At 44.0% G+C, this 21,239-nt stretch overlaps 1 protein-coding gene across 1 annotated transcript in view; it reads left to right on the plus strand.

Annotated features, from left to right (window-relative positions):
• Positions 1–266: 266 nt before the first annotated feature.
• The window catches only part of CNMD (chondromodulin), a 36,611-nt gene continuing 15,638 nt past the window's right edge, over positions 267–21,239 (plus strand). Inside the window, exons 1-4 of the mRNA XM_010376263.2 lie at positions 267–567; positions 1,022–1,162; positions 7,161–7,301; positions 15,830–15,943. Coding sequence (XP_010374565.1) covers positions 496–567; positions 1,022–1,162; positions 7,161–7,301; positions 15,830–15,943 — 468 coding nt within the window. The 5' untranslated portion in view covers positions 267–495. The remainder of the gene's footprint in view (positions 568–1,021; positions 1,163–7,160; positions 7,302–15,829; positions 15,944–21,239) is intronic.

The raw sequence follows: 21,239 nt of genomic DNA on the forward strand, positions 1-21,239 counted from the left end.
CTGTCTTCTCCTTCACCTTCCATGAGCCATCTTTCCCCCACCCCCACCCCAACACACACATACAAAGACCCTGCAGGAAATGGCCTCCAGCCAGGTGTCACAGCAGAGTCCAATGACATTCTAAGACATCCTCGTTGCATGGCTACTGCCCTGGCACTTTATTTCTTTGGGTCCCAGGATTCAGCATCCCGCTCTGAGGGATGCAACCACCCTCACACATTCAGAGTCACCGGGATGCTGTTTGGGGGTTAGTAGACAGGATAGAGTGAGGAAAAAAGGGGGCATCCGGGAGTGCAGGACTAGCTGCCCGCGGCAGAAGAGAGAAGGGAGGGGAGAGGTGAGGCGCTGGAAGGGGTGGGGACGGCTGGGCTGGCCCAGGCGGGACCGTGCACCCTGTGTGCGCGCGGCGTTGAAATGCCCTGCACGTCGGGGCAGCGGGACAGAGCTTAGGGCGCCCAGCGAGTCTGCGAGTGCCTCGCTCCTCCTGCCGCAACCATGACAGAGAACTCCGACAAAGTTCCCATTGCCCTGGTGGGACCTGATGACGTGGAATTCTGCAGCCCCCCGGTGAGTACCGCCAGGGATTCCACACGCAGGGCCCGGGGTGAGTATCTGGTTCCACAGTTCGGACTCAGGGATGCATGCCACCGAATGAGTATGTTGGCGGGGGGGATAAATTTGGGTTCCAAATGTGTGCGTGGGGTGTTGCCCCACGCGTATGAGTGTGCAGGGGGCACGGCATCCACAGGCGGGTACGGAAGGGCGTCCCGTGGCCAGTGGAGGGTGCAGGTCGTGGGGCGAAGGCCCCGCGCTGCGAGGTTTGCTCACCGCACTTCCTCGCCGGATTGCAAAGGACACTCGGGAGGGAGGGCGGCGAAAGGGGCACCCGTAGGAGCCCGGGCGAGCTGTTTCTCGCCCGACTCCCCACTCCCTGGCGGCCACCGCGTGGGTCCGGGTGCGCGCGGGGCCGCAGGTGCGGGCGGCACAAACGTGACGGTCCCTCTCCCGCCCCGGTCCGCAGGCGTACGCTACGGTGACGGTGAAGCCTTCTAGCCCCGCGCGGCTGCTCAAGGTGGGAGCCGTGGTCCTCATTTCAGGGGCGGTGCTGCTGCTCTTCGGGGCCATCGGGGCCTTCTACTTCTGGAAGGGGAGCGACAGTCACGTAAGTCCAGAGGGCGGCGCGCGGGGACACCCGTGTCGTCCACGGTGCCCCTAGGGGGAGCCCGAGCGCGGGCCGGCGAGGGACGCGCGGCTGCCGCAGGACCCCTCCGGCCCAGCGTGAGCTCCTCTCTCCAGTCCCACTCTGGCACGCAACTTTCCGCCTTAGGTCAGCTTTGTAGAAAAGCAAGTGAAGGTTTCACAGGAGAAGATTGAAGCATAGAGTAGGGGAGAATGCAGTGGACGGTCCGAGAAAGGCCGTTTTCGGCCATCTCCCGCTAAGCAGTGGCGTGACAGTGGGGAAGGCACGTCACCTTTCGGCCTCAGTATACTCCTCCTTAAGGGAAAAAATGGAACTGGATGATCTCTAAGGCCTCTCTCCCTGCTGAGAAAGGCTATGGATGTAAAATCCAGGACAAAGACAGTGGAGGAATATTCAGACCCATATTCAGACTCATTGGGAAGGAATTTTTGCCTTTCAGAAGGTTTTTTTGTGACCCAGCCATGAACATTCCCTTCTCTCTCTGGAAAACAAAAACAACAAACAAACAAACAAACAAAAAGTCTAACTTCCTTAAAGGTGGAAAATCTCTTTTAACAATTCATTCTGGCCTAGTCATCACATGTGATTTAATAGTAGGTGTTTTACTGACTGCTGCCCTACTTTCTTTGTATGCAACTATTTATTTTAAAGCTCCATGGCTCTTCAGGAGTATAAAGACTGCCTCTAAGTTGACTGGGCAGAGCTCCAGTGTGTTCTCTAAATACTCTGAATGTGTTCACCTATGTAAAAGGGGGCATTTTATCTTGATGACCACTGCCAGGTCTGGTATAAGCTTATTTCGACTAATGGAAAAGAATTCCATCTCCAGGGCACACACAAAGGGTTCTTTCATAATCACTATCCTCAGAGGATTGGTGACTGCTGTTTTTTCCTCTCTCTCCTACCATGAAATGCAAAGCATGAACGAATTCCAGTACTTACAGAAAATGGTGCTGAAAGCAATTCAACCATTTTACACATCACATCTTCTGCAGTCACTGCATAATTTGTATTTTTAACTCAAATGTCTAATGTAGATAAGCATGCCATTTAGCACCGAGTCTGTTTTAGAAACTATATCAAATTTACAAGCATCGATTTGTAAGATCAGAATTGCACTGTATTTTGTGGGTATTTGAAAAGTGCCTTAATGTATCTGTATTTTAAATATAGAAGCTGGGCCAGATGCTCATGTTTGAAACAGCAAATGTGAATAAGAGAATGATTTCAGTATCTACATCTCCATTAATAGCGGAGTTTAGATTGTCATCTCTTCGGGAAATTCTGTAGTTTTAGAATGTAAACGATATCTTTTTTTATTATTATTATTCTTTTGAGACGGAGTCTTGCTCTGTCGCCCAGGCTGGAGTGCAGCGGCGCCATCTCGGCTCACTACAAGCAAGCTCCGCCTCCCGGGTTCACTCCATTCTCCTGCCTCAGCCTCTCGAGTAGCTGGGACCACAGGCGCCCGCCATTGAGCCAGGCTAATTTTTTGTATTTTTAGTAGAGAAGGGGTTTCACCGTGTTAGCCAGGATGGTCTCGATCTCCTGACCTCGTGATCCGCCCACCTCGGCCTCCCAAAGTGCTGGGATTACAGGCGTGAGCCACCGCCTGTAGATAGCATTTAAAATGCTATCTTTTAAATAACAAAGCCTCAGTGGTATAGGTCAATGGGGGATAAAAATAGCTATGCTTTTTTTTGGGTAAAGATTCTGGACATGATATATATTTTAAAATGAATACCACTTGGCATTTAATTATTCAAGGTAAACTTCACTAACTGACAAGCTTCTAAAAAGGAATTAAACAATCATACTGAATAAGCACAACTCCCTTTTTTCATATCTTTTACTTTACTGCAAGATGATTGGTTGTCTGGTTCAGGAGAGCAGTATTAAATTCTAAGAATGCAGAGGAACAGTGAATCACATTTTATTGCCAACAATCAAAGTTATTACTATATCCTACACAGACAGGAGAATGAAGAAAACCACGATAGTTTTTTTCTCCCTGATCCATATGACTTAAGTATGAAAAACAAATCACAAAATACTAAATAGAGTAACTTTGGCACCATCTACGCATAGCACACGCACAGGTCTCTTTGCCTGAATACAAATCTAGGTAGCTCAGACAAAATGTAATCAAAAGAGGTAAGTCTCTGTCAAACAGAAAGACTTGTCATACCAGATGGATTATCCACTCTTGGGGATTATCTGTGCCTCGGCTCCTCTGTATTGGTTTATAGAGGAGAACCAGCTGTAATTCACCACCTATCCCTTTCATGTGGGTAAATCCCCTTAGGACAGGTTTAAGGAAATTTAGTTGGAGGACTATGAAGCACCGGAGTACTAATAATCAGGGTACAACTGAACTGGGCTCCAATATTGAGGCCATTTTTCATCCACATTATTGTAAATGGAACAAGGCATTGAAATATGGGAAATTTCCACCAGTATGAGATAACTGACAACCCTACCCTGTGGGATGAGGGAAAGAGATCATTGCTTGGGGCCTTTCCTCTCAGACTAATTTTTCTAGACATTTTCCCAAACATGTAATTAATCTTATAGAACGTAGGCCTTGTTAAAAACTCATTAGCAAATATCCTTGGCTGTAAAAGGCACCATATTGAGCAGAATTTTGGGAAATAATAAATTTCATCTTATTTGGATAAAAATATCCTTGGGTGTCCACAGTTCCATGGACTTAGAGCAGATAAGGTAAATGCTGCTCCAACAGCCCAGCCTCGTCCCCAGCTCAGAGTCCAGTATGTTAGAAACTGGACTGCCTCCTCCCCCCGCAACCTCCCCCAGTAGCTTCAGGAGGGCATGAGCTTTTCATTGCTGTCCCATGCAGATGGCACGGTGCACATAAAAGGTGGGTAGCAGGCTGGGCATGGTGGCTCAGGTCTGTAATCCCAGCACTCTGGGAGGCCGAGGCAGGAGGATCACTTGAGGTCAGGAGTTCAAGACCAGCCTGGCCAGCATGGTGAACTCCCATCTCTACTAAAAATACAAAAAAATTAGCCAGGCGTGGTGGCGCATGCCTGTAGTCCCAGCTCCCTGGGAGGCTAGGCAGGAGAATGGCTTAAACCTGGGAGGCAGAGGTTGCAGTGAGCCGAGATGGTGCTACTGCACCCCAGCTTGGGTGACATAGTAAGACTCCATCTCAAAAAAAAAAAAAAAAAAGGTGGGCTGCAGCTGCACAACCAAGATGCCCTATGTCAACCTTGTCCTGCATGCGGTCCAGGGCGGTTTTGAATGCAACCCAACACAAATTCGTACTTTCTTTTTTTTTTTTTTTTTTTTTTTTGAGACGGAGTCTTGCTCTGCCGCCCAGGCTGGAGTGCAGTGGCCGGCTCTCAGCTCACTGCAAGCTCCGCCTCCCGGGTTCACGCCATTCTCCTGTCTCAGCCTCCCAAGTAGCTGAGACTACAGGCGCCCGCCTCATCGCCCGGCTAGTTTTTTGTATTTTTTAGTAGAGACAGGGTTTCACCGTATTAGCCAGGATGGTCTCGATCTCCTGATCTCGTGATCCGCCCGTCTCGGCCTCCCAAAGTGCTGGGATTACAGGCTTGAGCCACCGCGCCCGGCCCGTACTTTCTTAAAACATTATGAGATTCTTTTTTTAGATTTTTTTTTAAAAAACTCATCAGCTATCGTTAGTGTTAGTGTATTTTATGTGTGGTCCAAAACAATTCCTCTTCTTCAATTGTGGCCCAGGGGAGCCAAAAGATTGGACACCCCTGCACCTAGTTAGGGAGGCTTTGTTGGGGAGGAGACAGCCAGAGGTAGTGGTGGAGGAATGTGAAATTCAGACCACAGACCACTCTTCTAGTGTGACAACCTTGTCTCCTTAAGAACTGCTAAGAATTTAGAAATGGTTATGTTCTTAAATGTTGCATTGTTTCACTAGTAAAAGCTTATGTGCAATGTTCTTAAAAAACAAAAAACAAAAACCGAACCTCTTGTCACATGAGTGGAAGACACTCACATGGGTGTTGCCTGCCAGGCTCCTTCTGACAGTTGTCGCTGACCCATATGAACACTGGCTGCTCAGAGAGCACCGGACAGAACAGAGCCTGCTTTCCAAATCTCACCTGCAGGAGTCTCACAGCCAAAGAAAACAGGTTTCCAAAACCTGGCTGATCATAAGGGCCACCTGAGGGGCAAGGGGAAAAGAGACTGGTGGGCTGTGCTCCAGCTCCAGTAATTCAGAACCCCTAGGAGTGGTTCTTGTGATCAGGGAAGCCTAGGAGACAGTAAATTGCAGACATCTAAGTTCCTCAGAAAGAGACAGGGAAAGAGGGGCGATGAGGGATGGTTGAGCTGAAACAGGACACTGGTATTTTCTGTGCTGCTGAATGAATGCTGTTCCTAAAAGGGTGCTGGATAGCAAAGCCATTTCTGTATCTCTGCTGATAATAAAATAGTGCACCATGGGTCTTGTAATAATGAGTTTTCTGCAAGAAATAGATCCAACAGTAACAGATCCTTCTTCCAGTGTTTGTGCATGTAGCAGTCACTTTTCATAATGAGGAAGAAAAATCAGACTTGAATTGGATCTGAGCTATTTGCAGTTTTGACTGGCTGACCTGACATTAAGTAGCAACAGTTTTTCATCAGTTCTCACTCCTCCCCTTTAAAGATTTATATATATGTGTACATATACATCTACAATTTATATACAAGATATGTAATATATCATATGTAAGATATATAGCTATACATCCATATGCATCTAAATCCAAAAAACAAACCCACCTCCTAGCCCTGACACACGGAAAGGTCTACCAGGACAGCGCACACTGAGCAGGAGCAGCATCTGAGTTATTTTGAAACCAGTGCAGTAATCAGGTGTCTGAGCCCTTGGGGTGGGCTAATTAGTGGCAAACTTAAAAAAAAAAAAATGTTTTAAGTGTTGAAATTTGTCTTTCTAACAAAATGTTACTCAGAAATGCAACACATAAGACAGAAAAAGCAGAGCCACTCTGGTTAGACTGTGGATGGACAGGAGAGAACAGAGTACTACAGTGCCATCCTCACCTTTAGGCCATGCCCATGAGATCCCAACAGTTCTAAGTACACTGATGAAAGCCACCTATGAGGTCCAACTTCATTCTACACTCATGGCAACTCACAAGATCCAGAGATGAGTGGTATGGCCACCTGTTTTCCTGATTCCTGGACCGGAATCTCTTCTGCAGTGCCAGGTCCCTTCCCCTCTTCCACACACCCCACACATCTCATAACAAAATGCCCTACAGCACCATGGAGTCGTTCAGGGAGTACTACCGTTTTGAACGGAAACAAACGTGCACATCGGCCTTCCTCTCCACACATGCTGCTCTATATCAAGCGTACCCTGGTCCTGTCTGCAGTCCTTTTCATATACCTAATACCATATACCATATGCCTAAGGCACTCCATGACTAATCTTGACCAAAGGATGAAAACAACTTGTGAAACTGAGGTGCCACTGCAGACATGTTCAGCTGGGAGCCCAATTAACCTTCTGCCTCCTCAATTTCGATTTATCCATCAATAGTTCTCAACCCAGATGCATAATAGAGTTGAGCTTTAGAATAAGAAAGACCTATGCCCACGCGCCCTCCCCACAACTTCTGATTTGATTTGTCCAGGGTGAAACCCAGGCATGGTACCCAGAGAGTCTACCCAGATGCTTCTAAAGTACAGCCAGCGTTGCAAATTACTGAGCTGTTGGAATAGGTGTCAGAGACAACCAAAGGTTTTACTCATAAGGTGTTTTTAAGGAAATCATTGCATTAACTAATTGCTGTATGAATGAAGTCTTTGTATATAAATGTATTATTATTAAGGACTATCCCAAGTATCTCTGAAACATATGGACGCTACCTCAAAGACTGCCATTCTAAAGATAAGCCCTGAATTGCTCAAAAAAGAAAGCATCACTAACTCTTATGCTCACTTTCAGATTTACAATGTCCATTACACCATGAGTATCAATGGGAAATTACAAGATGGGTCAATGGAAATAGATGCTGGGAACAACATGGAGACCTTTAAAATGGGAAGTGGAGCTGAAGAAGCAATTGAAGTTAATGATTTCCAGAATGTAAGTATATTTCATGCCTTTACAGAGTTTAACCAGGCAAGCCTGGGGGACTTTTCCAATTCATGGAGAAGCAGCATTTCTCACACACATCCAAACGGTAACTGTTCTTTATAGCAGCTGTAGTGCCACTAATCCACATATGTCATATAGCATATTCTCTTTGAGAAAGGACCAAACTTTGTCCTTCATATTTGCAAAAGAAAAAAACAACACTTCAGTTGTAAAATACCAAAAACAAAAAGAACCACCTTCATTGAATTCATATACACAAGGATTTAGCTGTTTTGAAAAAATTTTTTTACTTCTAGGAAATTAAAGGTATTTCCTAGAAATCAAAATAAAACTTGATTTTTAAATGTGGGGAAAAAAACCCCCACAGTACCATAGCACTGAAAAGAGCAAGTTCTTCTTAGAATTATATAAAGTCTTGGCAGAAAGACTTGAAGGAGCTACTTCTTTTCAAGCGGATTTCTGTAACACGATGAATGAAATGCTCAAAACTATCCAAGAATGTTGTGAGATTTGAAACTTAAATTTCTGAAGTACAGGGAAATTTTAATGACCTAATAATTTCATCAGCAACAAGTGGGATCTACTTACATACTTTTCTCAATTCTGATTTCCTATGTAATCCGGAAAATTACCATGAGCAAATTCTCCTATTATAGCATATGTTTTCTGACCATAGCATATTAGAGATAAAACATTCACATCTCCTTTGAAGAGGAGAGACTGTTTTGTTTTGATTTTTTAACAAAAATTTCATTTACAGGCAATTTGAGACATTAAGCTGTGCAGCAATGTTTCAGTGTACATCTGCAAACCAAAGTGTCACTCCAGGCTGAATTTCCTGTTGGTCAACATAAATTTTGTTTTTTGTTTTTGTTTTTGAGATGGAGTCTCACTGTGTCGCCCAGGCTGGAGTGCAGTGGCGGGATCTCGGCTCACTGCAAGCTCCGCCTCCTGGGTTCACGGTATTCTCCTGCCTCAGCCTCCAGAGTAGCTGGGACTACAGGCGCCCCCACCACGCCCTGCTAATTTTTTTGTATATTTAGTAGAGATGGGGTTTCACCGTGTTAGCCAGAATGGTCTCGATCTCCTGACCTCGTGATCTGCCCACCTTGAACTCCCAAAGTGCTGGGATTACAGGCGTGAGCCACTGCCCCTGGCCTGGCCTGGCCAACATAAATATTTTATGCCCTTTCATGTTTCACGATGAGGAAGAGGCATCACTATTTGTGTTCTCCTGTTAAATCTGCAGATGGAGTAGGTGAAACTTCATAATGAAAAAAGGCTCTTGAAAATAATGTCTCTTCTGATAGTTTATTGGTCCACAAACACCTCATCGACCCATCTTCCTCTGATTGATGAGAAAAGCTAAAGGTGCTTTTCATTTGAGTGAAAGCACTCCTCTTGTTGGTACCAAAATATACCTCATAAGTCCATTTGAATACCCAACAGATGCTAACATTAGAGCTGCTGTGATGTTGGATATTATTTGATCATGACAAGGACTGACTGACTATGTTCAGAATGATCTCTGCCCTGGGGACAGCCTCTGCAGCTCTATATGTGCCCAGCTGCACTTTGTTTAGTCATAGCTTTGCAAATGATTCTGGTCAATGCACAAGTATAATTTCTCTGCACTTATTAAAGGCTTTTACTGCAAGACCCAGGACAGGGTAAAATCATTTTTTCTTTGTACTACTCAATATAAACTAATAAAATGTGACTCCCCAACACACATTATTCAATCCAGAAATTGAATACCTGTGGTGTGCCACAATATTAAGATATGCAAAGGGAGCTACAGAGATGAATAAGAAAAGATTCATCTTTATTGAGATGTTCATGTATCAAAAATATTCTTTTAACATATTTTAATCCCAAACCTGTATTTCTGTTTTATAATCCTTTGGTTCTTTTCTAATAATGGTATCGATTGTGTTTTGTTCTCGTAGACCAACAGGGCCACAGATATTTTATAAACTGATCAATTCTCTTTGATAGCTTCCACATTTCTCTAAGTCAGAACTGGTGAATAGAACATTTTTTTGATGGATAGAACCTGTTGTGGGTTTAAACAAGCCTGAACTTTTGAAAACACATGAATCAGTCACTATGGTGCCTACGCTATTACTTTCTCCTGTATTTCGAATCAACAGTCAAATTCAAGAAGCATTTATTGAGACATACTGTGTGCAAGGGATGGTGCTAAGCAGGAGGAATGCAAAAATGATTGACCCCTCCCTCAAGGACCCTTCAGTTCAGTCCAGGAGGCAGACACACTCACAGAAATAGCTTCAGGTTCGCCTGGAAAATGTGTTCCAATGAGCTATGAACAGAGAGGAAACATCCTTGCTGAACAGGGGATTGGAGCAGGTCTTACAGAGGTGGTGATGAAGAATGATTAGGATTTCAACTCAGACAGGTAGGGGAAGGCTCTCCAGGCCCAGGGAAAAATAGCAAACACGAATGTGCAGGCTTGCTCCAGGGTTCTTATTCTAAGTAGCCCAGTTCAGCCCAACTTGGGGAAGGAAAGAAGATGGGGATACAGGTGGGGCTAGATCATAAAAGGTTTTGAATTGTAAATGAACAGTCTCCCCAGTTCATCCAGGACCCCACCAAGATTTTAGTAGAACCCAGTGGGAAAAAACAACCCCCAAGGAAGGATAGCACTGAAAAAAGTGCTCCAGGATCTCCACCCTGAGAGATAGAAAAGCCAAGTTCATTCAAGCTGTGTGAGTTACATTCCAGTTATACTCTCACAAACACCAGCGCTGTGCTTTAAGCCAACCCCCTTAGACTGAATACCCCATTTATATAACAAAAAGGCTTAGAAATTGAAAGAATAAACTGATGGGTATATGGGTGTTCACTGTATAATTCTTTTAATTTTGTGAATATTTGAAATTTTTTATTTAAAAAGCTAGAGAAAGTAAAGACAGCATAACCTATCAATTCAGCCTCCAACTACAAGGTAAAGGAAAAAGAAAATGAAACTAATTTATATTAAAAATATGGACTTCATGTGTAAATGTACAGCCAGATGCACTAAAAGACATAAACACTTATAGTATAGTAGTAGTTGAATGACTGTCAATGCCACAGCCCAAAATGCAGACAGACACAAGTGTGTGTTGGCAATTTAAATGCTATGTAATTTTCTCAAACAGTGAAGAAAAGCACTGTTTTCTCTCCATTTCACAGTAATTGCATTCCTAGGAAATTTGTTGTACATTAAGACTATGCCAAAAATTACTTTGTGTTTACATATAAAACAACATTGAGTGCTAGGCACTGATATTTACAAACAGGTTTTTTTTTCCTCCAACCCAGGACAATTAGTTCTTCAGGACTGTCCCAGGCTCTGCAGGACCTGACATCCCTGGGCCCTGTGCAATAAAGGTCAGGAGTGCCCCCATCTTTGTGGCAACAAAAAACTCCTCAAAGGATTTCTAAAGTGCTGTCTTGGGGACAGGAACTCCTACCATCTTTGGGAACCTCTGGTTTAAGCCATAGAAACAGATAGATGAGATACCTTAGAAAGAAAAAAATGTGCAGCCAAGGTAAGATTACCTCACTCTTTTGAAAAAAGAATGTTAGATTCTTGGACTCTTCACTCATCACCGTTGCTAGCAAATTTCTTCATTACCACTAGCTTCTAAAGCCTGTTTGTTTGCAAAAACAGAAGGTTTGCTTGGCTTTCTTGTGCTTCTTTCAGTTCCCTCTATTTAATCTCTTAATATAGCTGGCTGCTTGATGTGGAGTTTTAGCTAGACATGGTGGTTAATATGTGTGAATTCTTTCCCACACTTCCCACCCCATGGGGGTTTCAGTTCTCACTGCAGTGTGTCGACTGTCAGAACGAACTTAATACTAGATTCCCATTCAGGGCTGTGAATCCTTCAGTAGAATCAGCTCTCCCCTTCGGGGATATCGTGACGGTTGTATAGCGTTCCCTCCACACATCTCACATTCAGGGGATGTGTTTGAAGTTAAGAGAAAATGTCACATAAGGAGCACCATCTCCCTCCCTGCCTTCTGTTTTTCAGCCTATGAGTCCTAAATTTACACGCCAAATAAGAGCAGCGGCCCTACAGGAGGCAGCATAAGAGAAAGCAGTTATTCTCCACGTGTATTCCTCAGGCTGCCAGTGGAGCATCACTGGAAGGCTTGTTAGAAATGCAGATTTTAGGCCCCACCCCAGACCTACTGAATGGGAAACTGGGGGTGGGGTACAACACTGTTTAATTTAACAAGTCCTCCAAGTGATTTTTTTTTTTTTGAGATGGAGTCTCGTTCTGTTGCCAGGCTGGAGTGCAGTGGTGCGATCTTGGCTTACTGCAACCTCCGCCTCCTGGGTTTAAGTGATTCTCCTGCCTCAGCCTCCCGAGTAGCTGGGACTACAGGTGCATGCCACCATGCCCAACTAATTTTTGTATTTTTAGTAGTGACGGGGTTTCACCTTGTTGACCAGGATGGTCTCCATCTCTTGACCTCACGATCCTCCAGCCTCGGCCTCCCAAAGTGCTGGGATTACAGGCATGAGCCACTGCACCCCGCCCAGGTGACTTTTTAATTTGCCTTTTTAAAATTGTTACATAATATTTTATATATTTATGGGTTATATGTGATATTTTGTTACATGAATAGAATGTGTAATGATAGGATATTTGGTTTTCATTTCTACGTGTTGGGAACTATAGTCATCCCACTCTGCTATTGAACATTAGAACTTACTTCTTCTAACTGCATGTTTGTACCACCCATTAACCAACCTGTCTTCATTTCCCCAGCTCCACCCATATACCCTTCGCAGCCTCTGGTATCTATCACTTTCTGCTTCCATGGGATCAACTTTTTTAGCTCCCACATAGGAGTAAGAACATATGACATTTGTCTTTCTGTGCCATTTGTTTTTCATTTAACATAGCGACCTCTGGTTCCATCCATGTTACTGCCAATGACATGATTTCATTCTTTTCTATGACCAAATAGTATTCCATTGTGGATATATAGATATATATACCAGTGATCCTTCTCCCTTCCAAGTAGCTGGGACTACAGGCACACACCACCACACTTGGCTAATTTTTAAATTTGTTTTGTAGAAATGGGGTCTCACCATGTTGCTCAGGTTGGTCACGAACTCCTGGGCTCAAGCAATCCTCCTGCCTCAGCCTCCCAAAGTGTTGGGATTAGAGGCATAAGACACTATGATTGGCCCTTTTAAAATCTTTTTTCTTTATTTTTGTCTGACTGGGTTATTTCAAAAGACTTGTCTTCAAGTTCTGAGATGCTTGAAATAGTCTATTGTTGAATCTTTTTTTTTTTTTTTGAGACGGAGTCTGGCTCTGTTGCCCAGGCTAAAGTGCAGTGGCGCCGTTTCAACTCACTGCAACCTCTGCCTCCTGAGTTCAAGCGATTCTCCTGCCTCAGCCTCTCGAGTAACTGGGATAATAGGCATGCACCACCATGGCCAGCTATTTTTTGTTTTTTGTTTTTTTTTTGTATTTTCAGTAGAGACAGGGTTTTGCCATGTTGGCCAGGCTGGTCTTGAACTCCTAACCTCAGGTGATCCACCCACCTTGGCCTCCCAAAGTGCTGGGATTACAGGCATGAGCCACTGTGCCTGGCCTCTATTGTTGAATCTTTTAAGTGTATATTGTATTTAATTCAATGAATTCTTCAGTTCCATAATTTCTATTTGGTTCTTTTTTATAATATACATCTCCTTATTAAATTTCTCATTCATATTCATATTAAATTTCTCAATCCTAAATTTTCTTTCTGATTTGTCATGTTTTTCAGTATTCTCTTGTATCTCATGGAGCTTCTTTAATATCAATATTTAAATTTTTTTCTGGGATTTAATAAATTTGTTTTTGATTGCGATCTGTTGCTGGAGAATTATTGTATTCCTCTGGAAGTGTCATATTTTATGGCTTTTTCATGCTTCCTGTGTCCTTGCGTTGATATCTGTGCATCTGATGTAATAGTCGCTTATTACAGTTTTTTAAATTTGCTTTCATGGGGTGGACTTTTGGTGTTGGGTAAGTAGGGCACTTAGGCTTTGATTCTGGGTGCATGCAGTAGTACAGTCTCTGTATGATTTTTTTTTTTTTTTTTTTAGCTGTAAACAGCATCAGTGGTGTCTGTGATTTTCCTTGGTGGCTTAAGGTGTGGTTGTTAATGAAGACTTTTCTGAAGTTTTGCTGGGGACCCAGGGGATTTTTGATACAAGGGAAGGTTTGTGAACCACTGATAAAAAGAAACTTGGGTCCAAAGGTTATTGCAATCATTTTAAAAGCTTTGTTACCTTGAACACCTTTCTCTTTCATATGGTAGTCTTCAACCCTGGCATCAACCCTTTAAATTATGAAACACCTGGGGAGTTTTTAAGACTACCTGGGCCCCAAAGCAAACCAATCAAATGGGAATCTCTGGGAAGGGGCACAGACATCTGTGTTCTTAAACCCTCTCCAGTGAATTCAGGTGCAGTGAGAGCCAAGCCTCAGCAGTAAGCCTCAGAGTTCGTCCTCTTCTGTAAAGTGGGGATAATGCCCCTGTCTCTCTCTGAGTGAGCAGTAGTGCTGGGAGAAATAGGTGAAATGAGTTACATATGTATACATGATAAATTAAGCCACAAGAAAAATAATAAAGAGCTTGAGGAAGAATGAGCCTTTTCTTCTGTGTTCTGCAGTCCTTTACTCACCAGCTTCTGTAGGACTCCTGGCTCTGTGACTGCATAAGATAGAGCTATCCATGAATCCCCTCCAGCATGACTTACATTTAATTTTCTTCTTCATTTTAAAGGGCTGAATCTTGAGCCAGGATCCCTAGATTTTAAGTGTTTTCTTCCCCCATTCCTTGTCACTGGCCCTGGTACCATTTCTATATCATCCCAACACTTGCCTCAACTCAACAGAGGACTGATAAGGTTCAGATTTGTGCTAGTATCTCCATTATTACACCATAAAAATTGTAGGCCTTTAATATTATTTTAGGTTCACTACTCCTGAAACTAACAGCAGCAGGGGGAGAGTAAACATTCTTGGGGCAGAACATCCTGTTACCCATCATGTCCTCTGTGGGTAGAACTGGGGCTGTGCTGTCAGCCAAGACCGGAGCTTTGATGTTGATGTTTCCCCTTGAGGCAGGTCTTAGGCAGACCAAGAGAAGATATTGTTTATATCTCTCAGGAGACAAAAAAAAAAAAAAAAACAAGTCCTTGGGTAAGGTATAGAAGGAAAGTTCAGGACCAGGTGCTGTAAAAAGTTTTACTGTTTACTCTGGGCTCAGTAACTTAGGAAAATTCTGAATTCATAGAATTAATTAATTTGACCAACATCTTTCGAGAACCTTTGTGGGGTCACCAAAAAAGAAAACAAAAAAGATTCAAATAGTGATCTCAAGAAGCTTATAAGTAAGTAGGCTATGTATAGTTGAGTAATTATCCCAGTTGAGGAATGAAGAGGGGAGGACTTATGGGAAAGCAGAGGAAAGATAGCTGCTTAGGCTGAGATGTTTGGAGAAGGCTGCATGGAGAAGGTGAATATAGATGGAATAACTAACATACTCTGTCCCAGCTCAAATATCATCCCCTCACTGAGTCACCTCCCCTGAATATGCTGTCTAAATTACCACCTCATTATTCCTGTCTTATTTTTCTTCGTAACAGTTATTACCTGACTTTATCTCTGTTTTTGTTTGTTTGTTTTTTTTTTTTTTTTTTTTTTTTGAGACAGAGACTTGTTCTGTCACCCAGGCTGGAGTGCAGTGGCTATCTTGGCTCTCTGCAATCTCTGCCTCCCAGGTTCAAGAGATTCTCCTGCCTCAGTCTCCCAAATAGCTGGGGTTACAGGAGCTCGCTACCACACCCGCCTAATTTTTGTATTTTTACAGGGTTTCACCATGGTAACCAGGCTGGTCTCAAACTCCTGACCTCAGGTGATCTGCCCGCCTCGGCCTCCCAAAGTTCTGGTGGCATGAGCCACCGTGCCCGGCTGTTTTTGTTTTTTTGTTTTTGTTTTGAGACGGAGTCTGGCTCTGTCGCCCACGCTGGAGCACAGTGGCGCGATCTTGGCTCACTGCAAGCTCCGCCTCCCAGGTTCACGCGCCATTCTCCTGCCTCAGCCTCCTGAGTAGCTGGGACTACAGGCACCCACCACCTCGCCCAGCTAATTTTTTTTTTTTTTTTTTTTTTTTGCATTTTTTTGCATTTTTAGTAGAGACGGGGTTTCACCGTGTTAGCCAGGATGGTCTTGATCTCCTGACCTCGTGATCCACCCGCCTCGGCCTCCCAAAGTGCTGAGATTACAGGCGTGAGCCACCGCGCCGGGCTGCTCGGCTGTTTTTATTATTGGTAAATAATGCTAAAAGGTAAGTTCCATCAGGGCAGTTCCATCTCTTTTGTTCATCCCTATCCCCAGCACCCAGAACAGCATCTGAAACACAGTAGACACTCAATAAATGGAATAAACTGAACAAATGGATAGATAGATGGATACACTTTTGTTTCATAGGGCATCACAGGAATTCGTTTTGCTGGAGGAGAGAAGTGCTACATTAAAGCGCAAGTGAAGGCTCGTATTCCTGAGGTGGGCGCCGTGACCAAACAGAGCATCTCCTCCGAACTGGTGGGTACCAACATGCCTGAGACAGTGAGACTGCTTGGCAAACATTGCTTGAAGGCACAACCCTTTCGGTTTTTATTTTTTGTTTTTATTTTTATTTTTATTGAGACAGAGTCTCACTCTGGAATGCACTGGCGCTTTTGGCTCACTGCATCCGATTCTCCTGTCTCAGCTTTCCAAGTAGCTGGGACTACAGGCACGCCACCACGTCCAACTAACTTGTATTTTTAGTAGATACGGGCTTTCACCATGTTGGCCAGGCTCTTCTTGAACTCCTGGCCTCAAGTGATCTGCCCGCCTCAGCCTCCCAAAGTGCTGGGATTACAGGAGTGAGCCACCACGCCCAGCCTAAAGGCACAACCCTTTTGGTTTCTAGTATCTGGATAGGTTCATGACTAGATCGTAAATTCTATTTCTTCTCTGCCAAAGGAATTTAAACTGTTTTTGTCCTACTGGGGTCAAGGGATTCTTCTCACGTGATATAGCATATTTAAACGTTTTGGGAAGCCACATTTTAAAGTGCATAAAGGGGCTGGGTGTTCATATGGCCTTATTTGCCTGCGGTTAGGGAACTATCTGGTCTGTGGTTAAGACTCCACAATAGAGACAGGCATGGTGGCTTACGCTGGTAATCCCAGCACTTTGGGAGGTCGAGGTGGGCAGTTCATCTGAGGCCAGGAATTCGAGACAAGCCTTGACAACACAGCAAAACCCTGTCTCTACTAAAAACACAAAAAATTAGCTGGCCGTGGTGGTGCGTGCCTGTAGTCCCAGCTACTCAGGAGGCAGAGGTGGGAGGATCACTTGAGCCCAGGAGATTGAGGCTGCAGGGAGCTAAGATTGCACCACTGTACTCCAGGCTGGGCGTCAGAATGAGACCCTATCTCCCCAAAAAACAACACAAAAACCAAAAAACAAAAAATAAACAAAAGAGACTCCACAATAAAGACAAAGGACTCCACAAGATAGAGTCTTCATTAAAGAGACCCACGATAGCAGATCACACAGCCTCCACTGGAAAGCAGCCACAGGTTACTCATCCCCCACCCCAACGCCAGCCAGCTTCACTGAGGGTGGTTCTAATTGTTTTGCCCTACATTAAGCTGAGATAGCTCCTCCTACAACTTCTTCCCACTGGTTCAGTTTCAGCCTATTGAAGCTACACAACGTATATCCAATTCCTTTTCTATGTGTCAAACCTGTGAGTTTTTAAAACATGTTTCTTTCATTTATTATTAATAACTTGCCTTTGAGCTTGATTTTTTTAAAAATTTACTTTAGGAATTGCATACAGTGTTCTAAAGACACATTTAACAATAATACCTTACTTTTAATGGTGGTTTAGGGCTTACAAAGTGGTCTCATTGATTATTGTCTTTTATTTGAGTTGTGGCAGGAGAAGGTGGAGAGAAAATGGGCTTTGAAGTCAGAAAAACGTAGATTTACATCCTAGCTCTCATACCCCCTATGGATATTGTCATCTGCAAGCTGGGGGTATGCATACAGTACCCATGGCCCTGAATCTACTTGATGGTTGACAGATGGCTGCTGCTTATTGTTAATTTTATTATGATCATCTTTGATCCTCCCAGTATCCCTGAGAGGGAGGTAAAGCAAGTATCAGCTCCCTCAAGGCAGAAGAGGAGAACTATGGGTAAGCAAAGGTGCCTGGAAACTGCCTGATTTTTTGCCCCCATAGGAGCAGCTGCAGGCGGTGTCTCAAAACAGAACAAAACAAAAGCTAAAAAACAAACCTGTGAGTTTGTAAAGCTGGCTACCATTCCTCTGTTTTCTCTTTTCTACTCTGTTTCCCATCCATCTTGTGAGATGTATTCCAGACCTTCCTTGCTCTGGTCATTCTCTCCTGATGGTGTTCCAGCTGGTTCCTTATGAGCTGCGCTGTTCAGAATCAAAGGCCATCTTCTCGGTGCAAATATGTTATACCAAGTATAAAAATGGGACCAAGACCTCCTTTGTTCTGACCCTTGAGCTTCTCTTATTGCATTACCATGTTTTATAGTCATATCCCTCAGTTTCTGTCATGAAGACTTCAGTGAACTATAATCCTTGCCATTTTCCCTATAAATGGACCCAGAACTTGTTCTCTCCTGCCTTCAAGGACCAATTCCCCAACAATGGCTGACCCAGACTTAATCATAAGTTTGCAGTATATTTTCTGGGTTTTTAAATATAGTTTTCCCTGATTTTTTAAAAAAATACTTTGTCACTGTAGGAAATTTGAGAGAGACATAAAAGTATATACAGAGATGGCCAAATAGGAACAGCTCCAGTCTGCAGCTTCTAGCATGATCAACACAGAAGGTGGGTGATTTCTGCATTTCCAACTGAGGTACCTGGCTCATCTCACTGGGAGTGGCTAGACACTGGGTGCAGCCCACAGAGGGCAAGCCAAAGCAGGGCGGGGCATTACCTCACCCAGGAAGCTCAAGAGGTTGGGGAACTAACTCCCTCCCCTAGCCAAGGGAAGTTGTGAGGGACCATGCCATGAGGAACAGTGCCTTCCAGCCCAGATACTATGCTTTTCCCATGGTCTTTGCAACCTGCAGACCAGGAGATTCCCTTGGGTGCCTACACCACCAGGGCCCTGGGTTTCAACTGGGTGGCCATTTGGAAAGACACCGAGCTAGCTGCAGGAGTTTTTCTTCATACCCCTGTGGGGCCAGGAACGCCAGCACGACAGAGCCATTCACTCCCCTGGAAAGGGGGCTGAAGCCAGGGAGCCAAGTGGTCTACCTCAGCAGATCCCACCCCCATGGAGCCCAGCAAGCTTAGATCCACTGGCTTGAAATTCTTGCTGCCAGCACAGCAGTCTGAAGTCAACCTGGGACACTTGAGCTTGGTGGGGGGGAGGGGCATCCACCATTACTGAGGCTTGAGTAGGCGGTTTTCCCCTCACAGTGTAAACAAAGTCGCCAGGAAGTTCAAACTGGGCAGAGCCCACTGCAGCTTTTCAAAGCTGCTGTAGCCAGACTGCCTCTCTAGATTCGTCCTCTCCCGGCAGTGCATCTCTGAAAGAAAGGCAGCAGCCCCAGTCAGGGGCTTATAGATAAAACTCATATCTCCCTAGGACAAAGCACCTGGGGGAAGGGGCAGCTATGGGCACAGCTTCAGCAGACGTAAACGTTCCTGCCTGCTGGCTCTGAAGAGAGCAATGGATCTCTGAGCACAGCACTCAAGCTTGGCTAAGGGACAGACTACCTCCTCAAGTGGGTCCCTGGTCCCCCATGCCTCTTGACTGGGAGACACCTCCCGGCAGGGAATGACAGACACCTCATACAGGAGAGCTCTGGCTGGCATCTGGTGGGTGCCCCTCTGGGACAAAGCTTTCAGAGGAAGGAACAGGCAGGAATTTTTGCTGTTCTGCAGCCTCTGCTGGTGATACCCAGGCATACAGTGTCTGGAGTGGACCTCAGCAAACTCCTGCAGACCTGCAGCAGAGGGGCTTGACTGTTAGAAGGAAAACTAACAAACAGAAAGGAATAGCATCAACATCACCAAAAAGGTTATCAAAACAGAAATCCCATCCGAAGGTCACCAACATCAAGGAAAAACCAGTGCAAAAAGGCTGAAAATTCCAAAAACCAGAACGCCTCTTCTCCTCCAAAGGATCACAACTCCTTGCCAGCAAGGGAACAAATCTGGACAGAGAATGAGTTTGACGAATTGACAGAAGTAGACTTCAGAAGGTAGGTAATAGCAAACTCCTCTAAGCTAAAGAAGCATGCTCTAACCCAATGCAAGGAAGCCAAGAACCTTGAAAAAAGGTTAGAGGAATTGCTAACTAGAATAACCAGTTTAGAGAAGAAATTAAATGATCTGATGGAGCTGAAAAACACAGCACAAGAACTTCGTGAACCATACACAAGTATCAATAGCCAAATCCATTAAGTGGAAGAAAGGATATCCAAGATTGAAGATCAACTTAATGAAATACAGCATGAAGATGAGATTAGAGAAAAAGAATGAAAAGGAATGAACAAAGCCTCCAAGAAATATGGGACTATGTGAAAAGACCAAACCTATGTTTCATTGGTGTACCTGAATGTGACAGGAAGAATGGAACCAAGTTGGAAAACACTCTTCAGGATATTATCCAGGAGAACTTCCCCAACCTAGCAAGACAGGCCAACATTCAAATTCAGGAAATACAGAGAACACCACAAAGATACTCCTCGAGAAAAGCAACCCCAAGACACATAATCGTCAGATTCACCAAGGTTGAAATGAAGGAAAAAATGTTAAGAGCAGTCAGAGAGAAAGGTCAAGTTACCCACAAAGGGAGGCCCATCAAATTAACAGTGGATCTATCGGCAGAAACCCTACAAGCCAGAAGAGAGTGGGGGTCAATATTCAACCTCTTAAAGAAAAGAATTTTCAACCCAGAATTTCATATCCAGCCAAACTAAGCCTCATAAGCATAGGAGAAATAAAATCCTTTACAGACAAGCTAATGCTGAGAGATTTTGTCACCACCAGGCCTGCCCTACAAGAGCTCCTGGAGGAAGCACTAAATATGGAAAAGAAAAACTGGTACCAGCCACTGCAAAAACATACCAAATGGTAAAGACCATCAACACTACAAAGAAACTGCATCAACTAACGGGCAAAATAACCAGCTAGCATCAGAATGATAGGATCAAATTCACACACAACAATATTAACTTTAAATGTAAATGAGCTAAATTCCACAATTAAAAGACACAGACAGGCAAACTGGATAGAGTCCAGACCCATCAGTGTGCTGTATTCAGGAGACCCATCTCACATGCAAAGACACACATAGGCTCAAAATAAAGGGATGGAGGAATATTTACCAAGCAAATGGAAAGCAAAAAAAAGCAGGGGTTGCAATCCTAGTCTCTGATAAAACAGACTTTAAACCAACAAAGATCAAAAAAGACAAAGAAGGGCATTACATAATGGTAAAAGGATCAATGCAATGAGAAGAGCTAAATATCCTAAATATATATGCACCCAATATAGAAGCACCCAGATCCATAAAGCAAGTTTCTTAGAGACCTACAAAGAGACTTAGACTCCCACATAATAATAGTGGGAGACTTTAACACCCCACTTTCAATATTAGACAGATCAATGAGACAGAAAATTAACAAGGATATTCAGGACTTGAACTCAGCTCTGGACCAAGCAGACCTAATAGACATCTACAGAACTTTCCACCCCAAATCAACAGAATATACATTCTTCTAAGCACCACATTGCAATTATTCTAAAATTGAACACATAATTGGAAGAAAAGTACTCCTCAGCAAATGCA

Source organism: Rhinopithecus roxellana, chromosome 18 (assembly GCF_007565055.1).
Source record: "Rhinopithecus roxellana isolate Shanxi Qingling chromosome 18, ASM756505v1, whole genome shotgun sequence".
NCBI lineage: Eukaryota > Metazoa > Chordata > Mammalia > Primates > Cercopithecidae > Rhinopithecus > Rhinopithecus roxellana.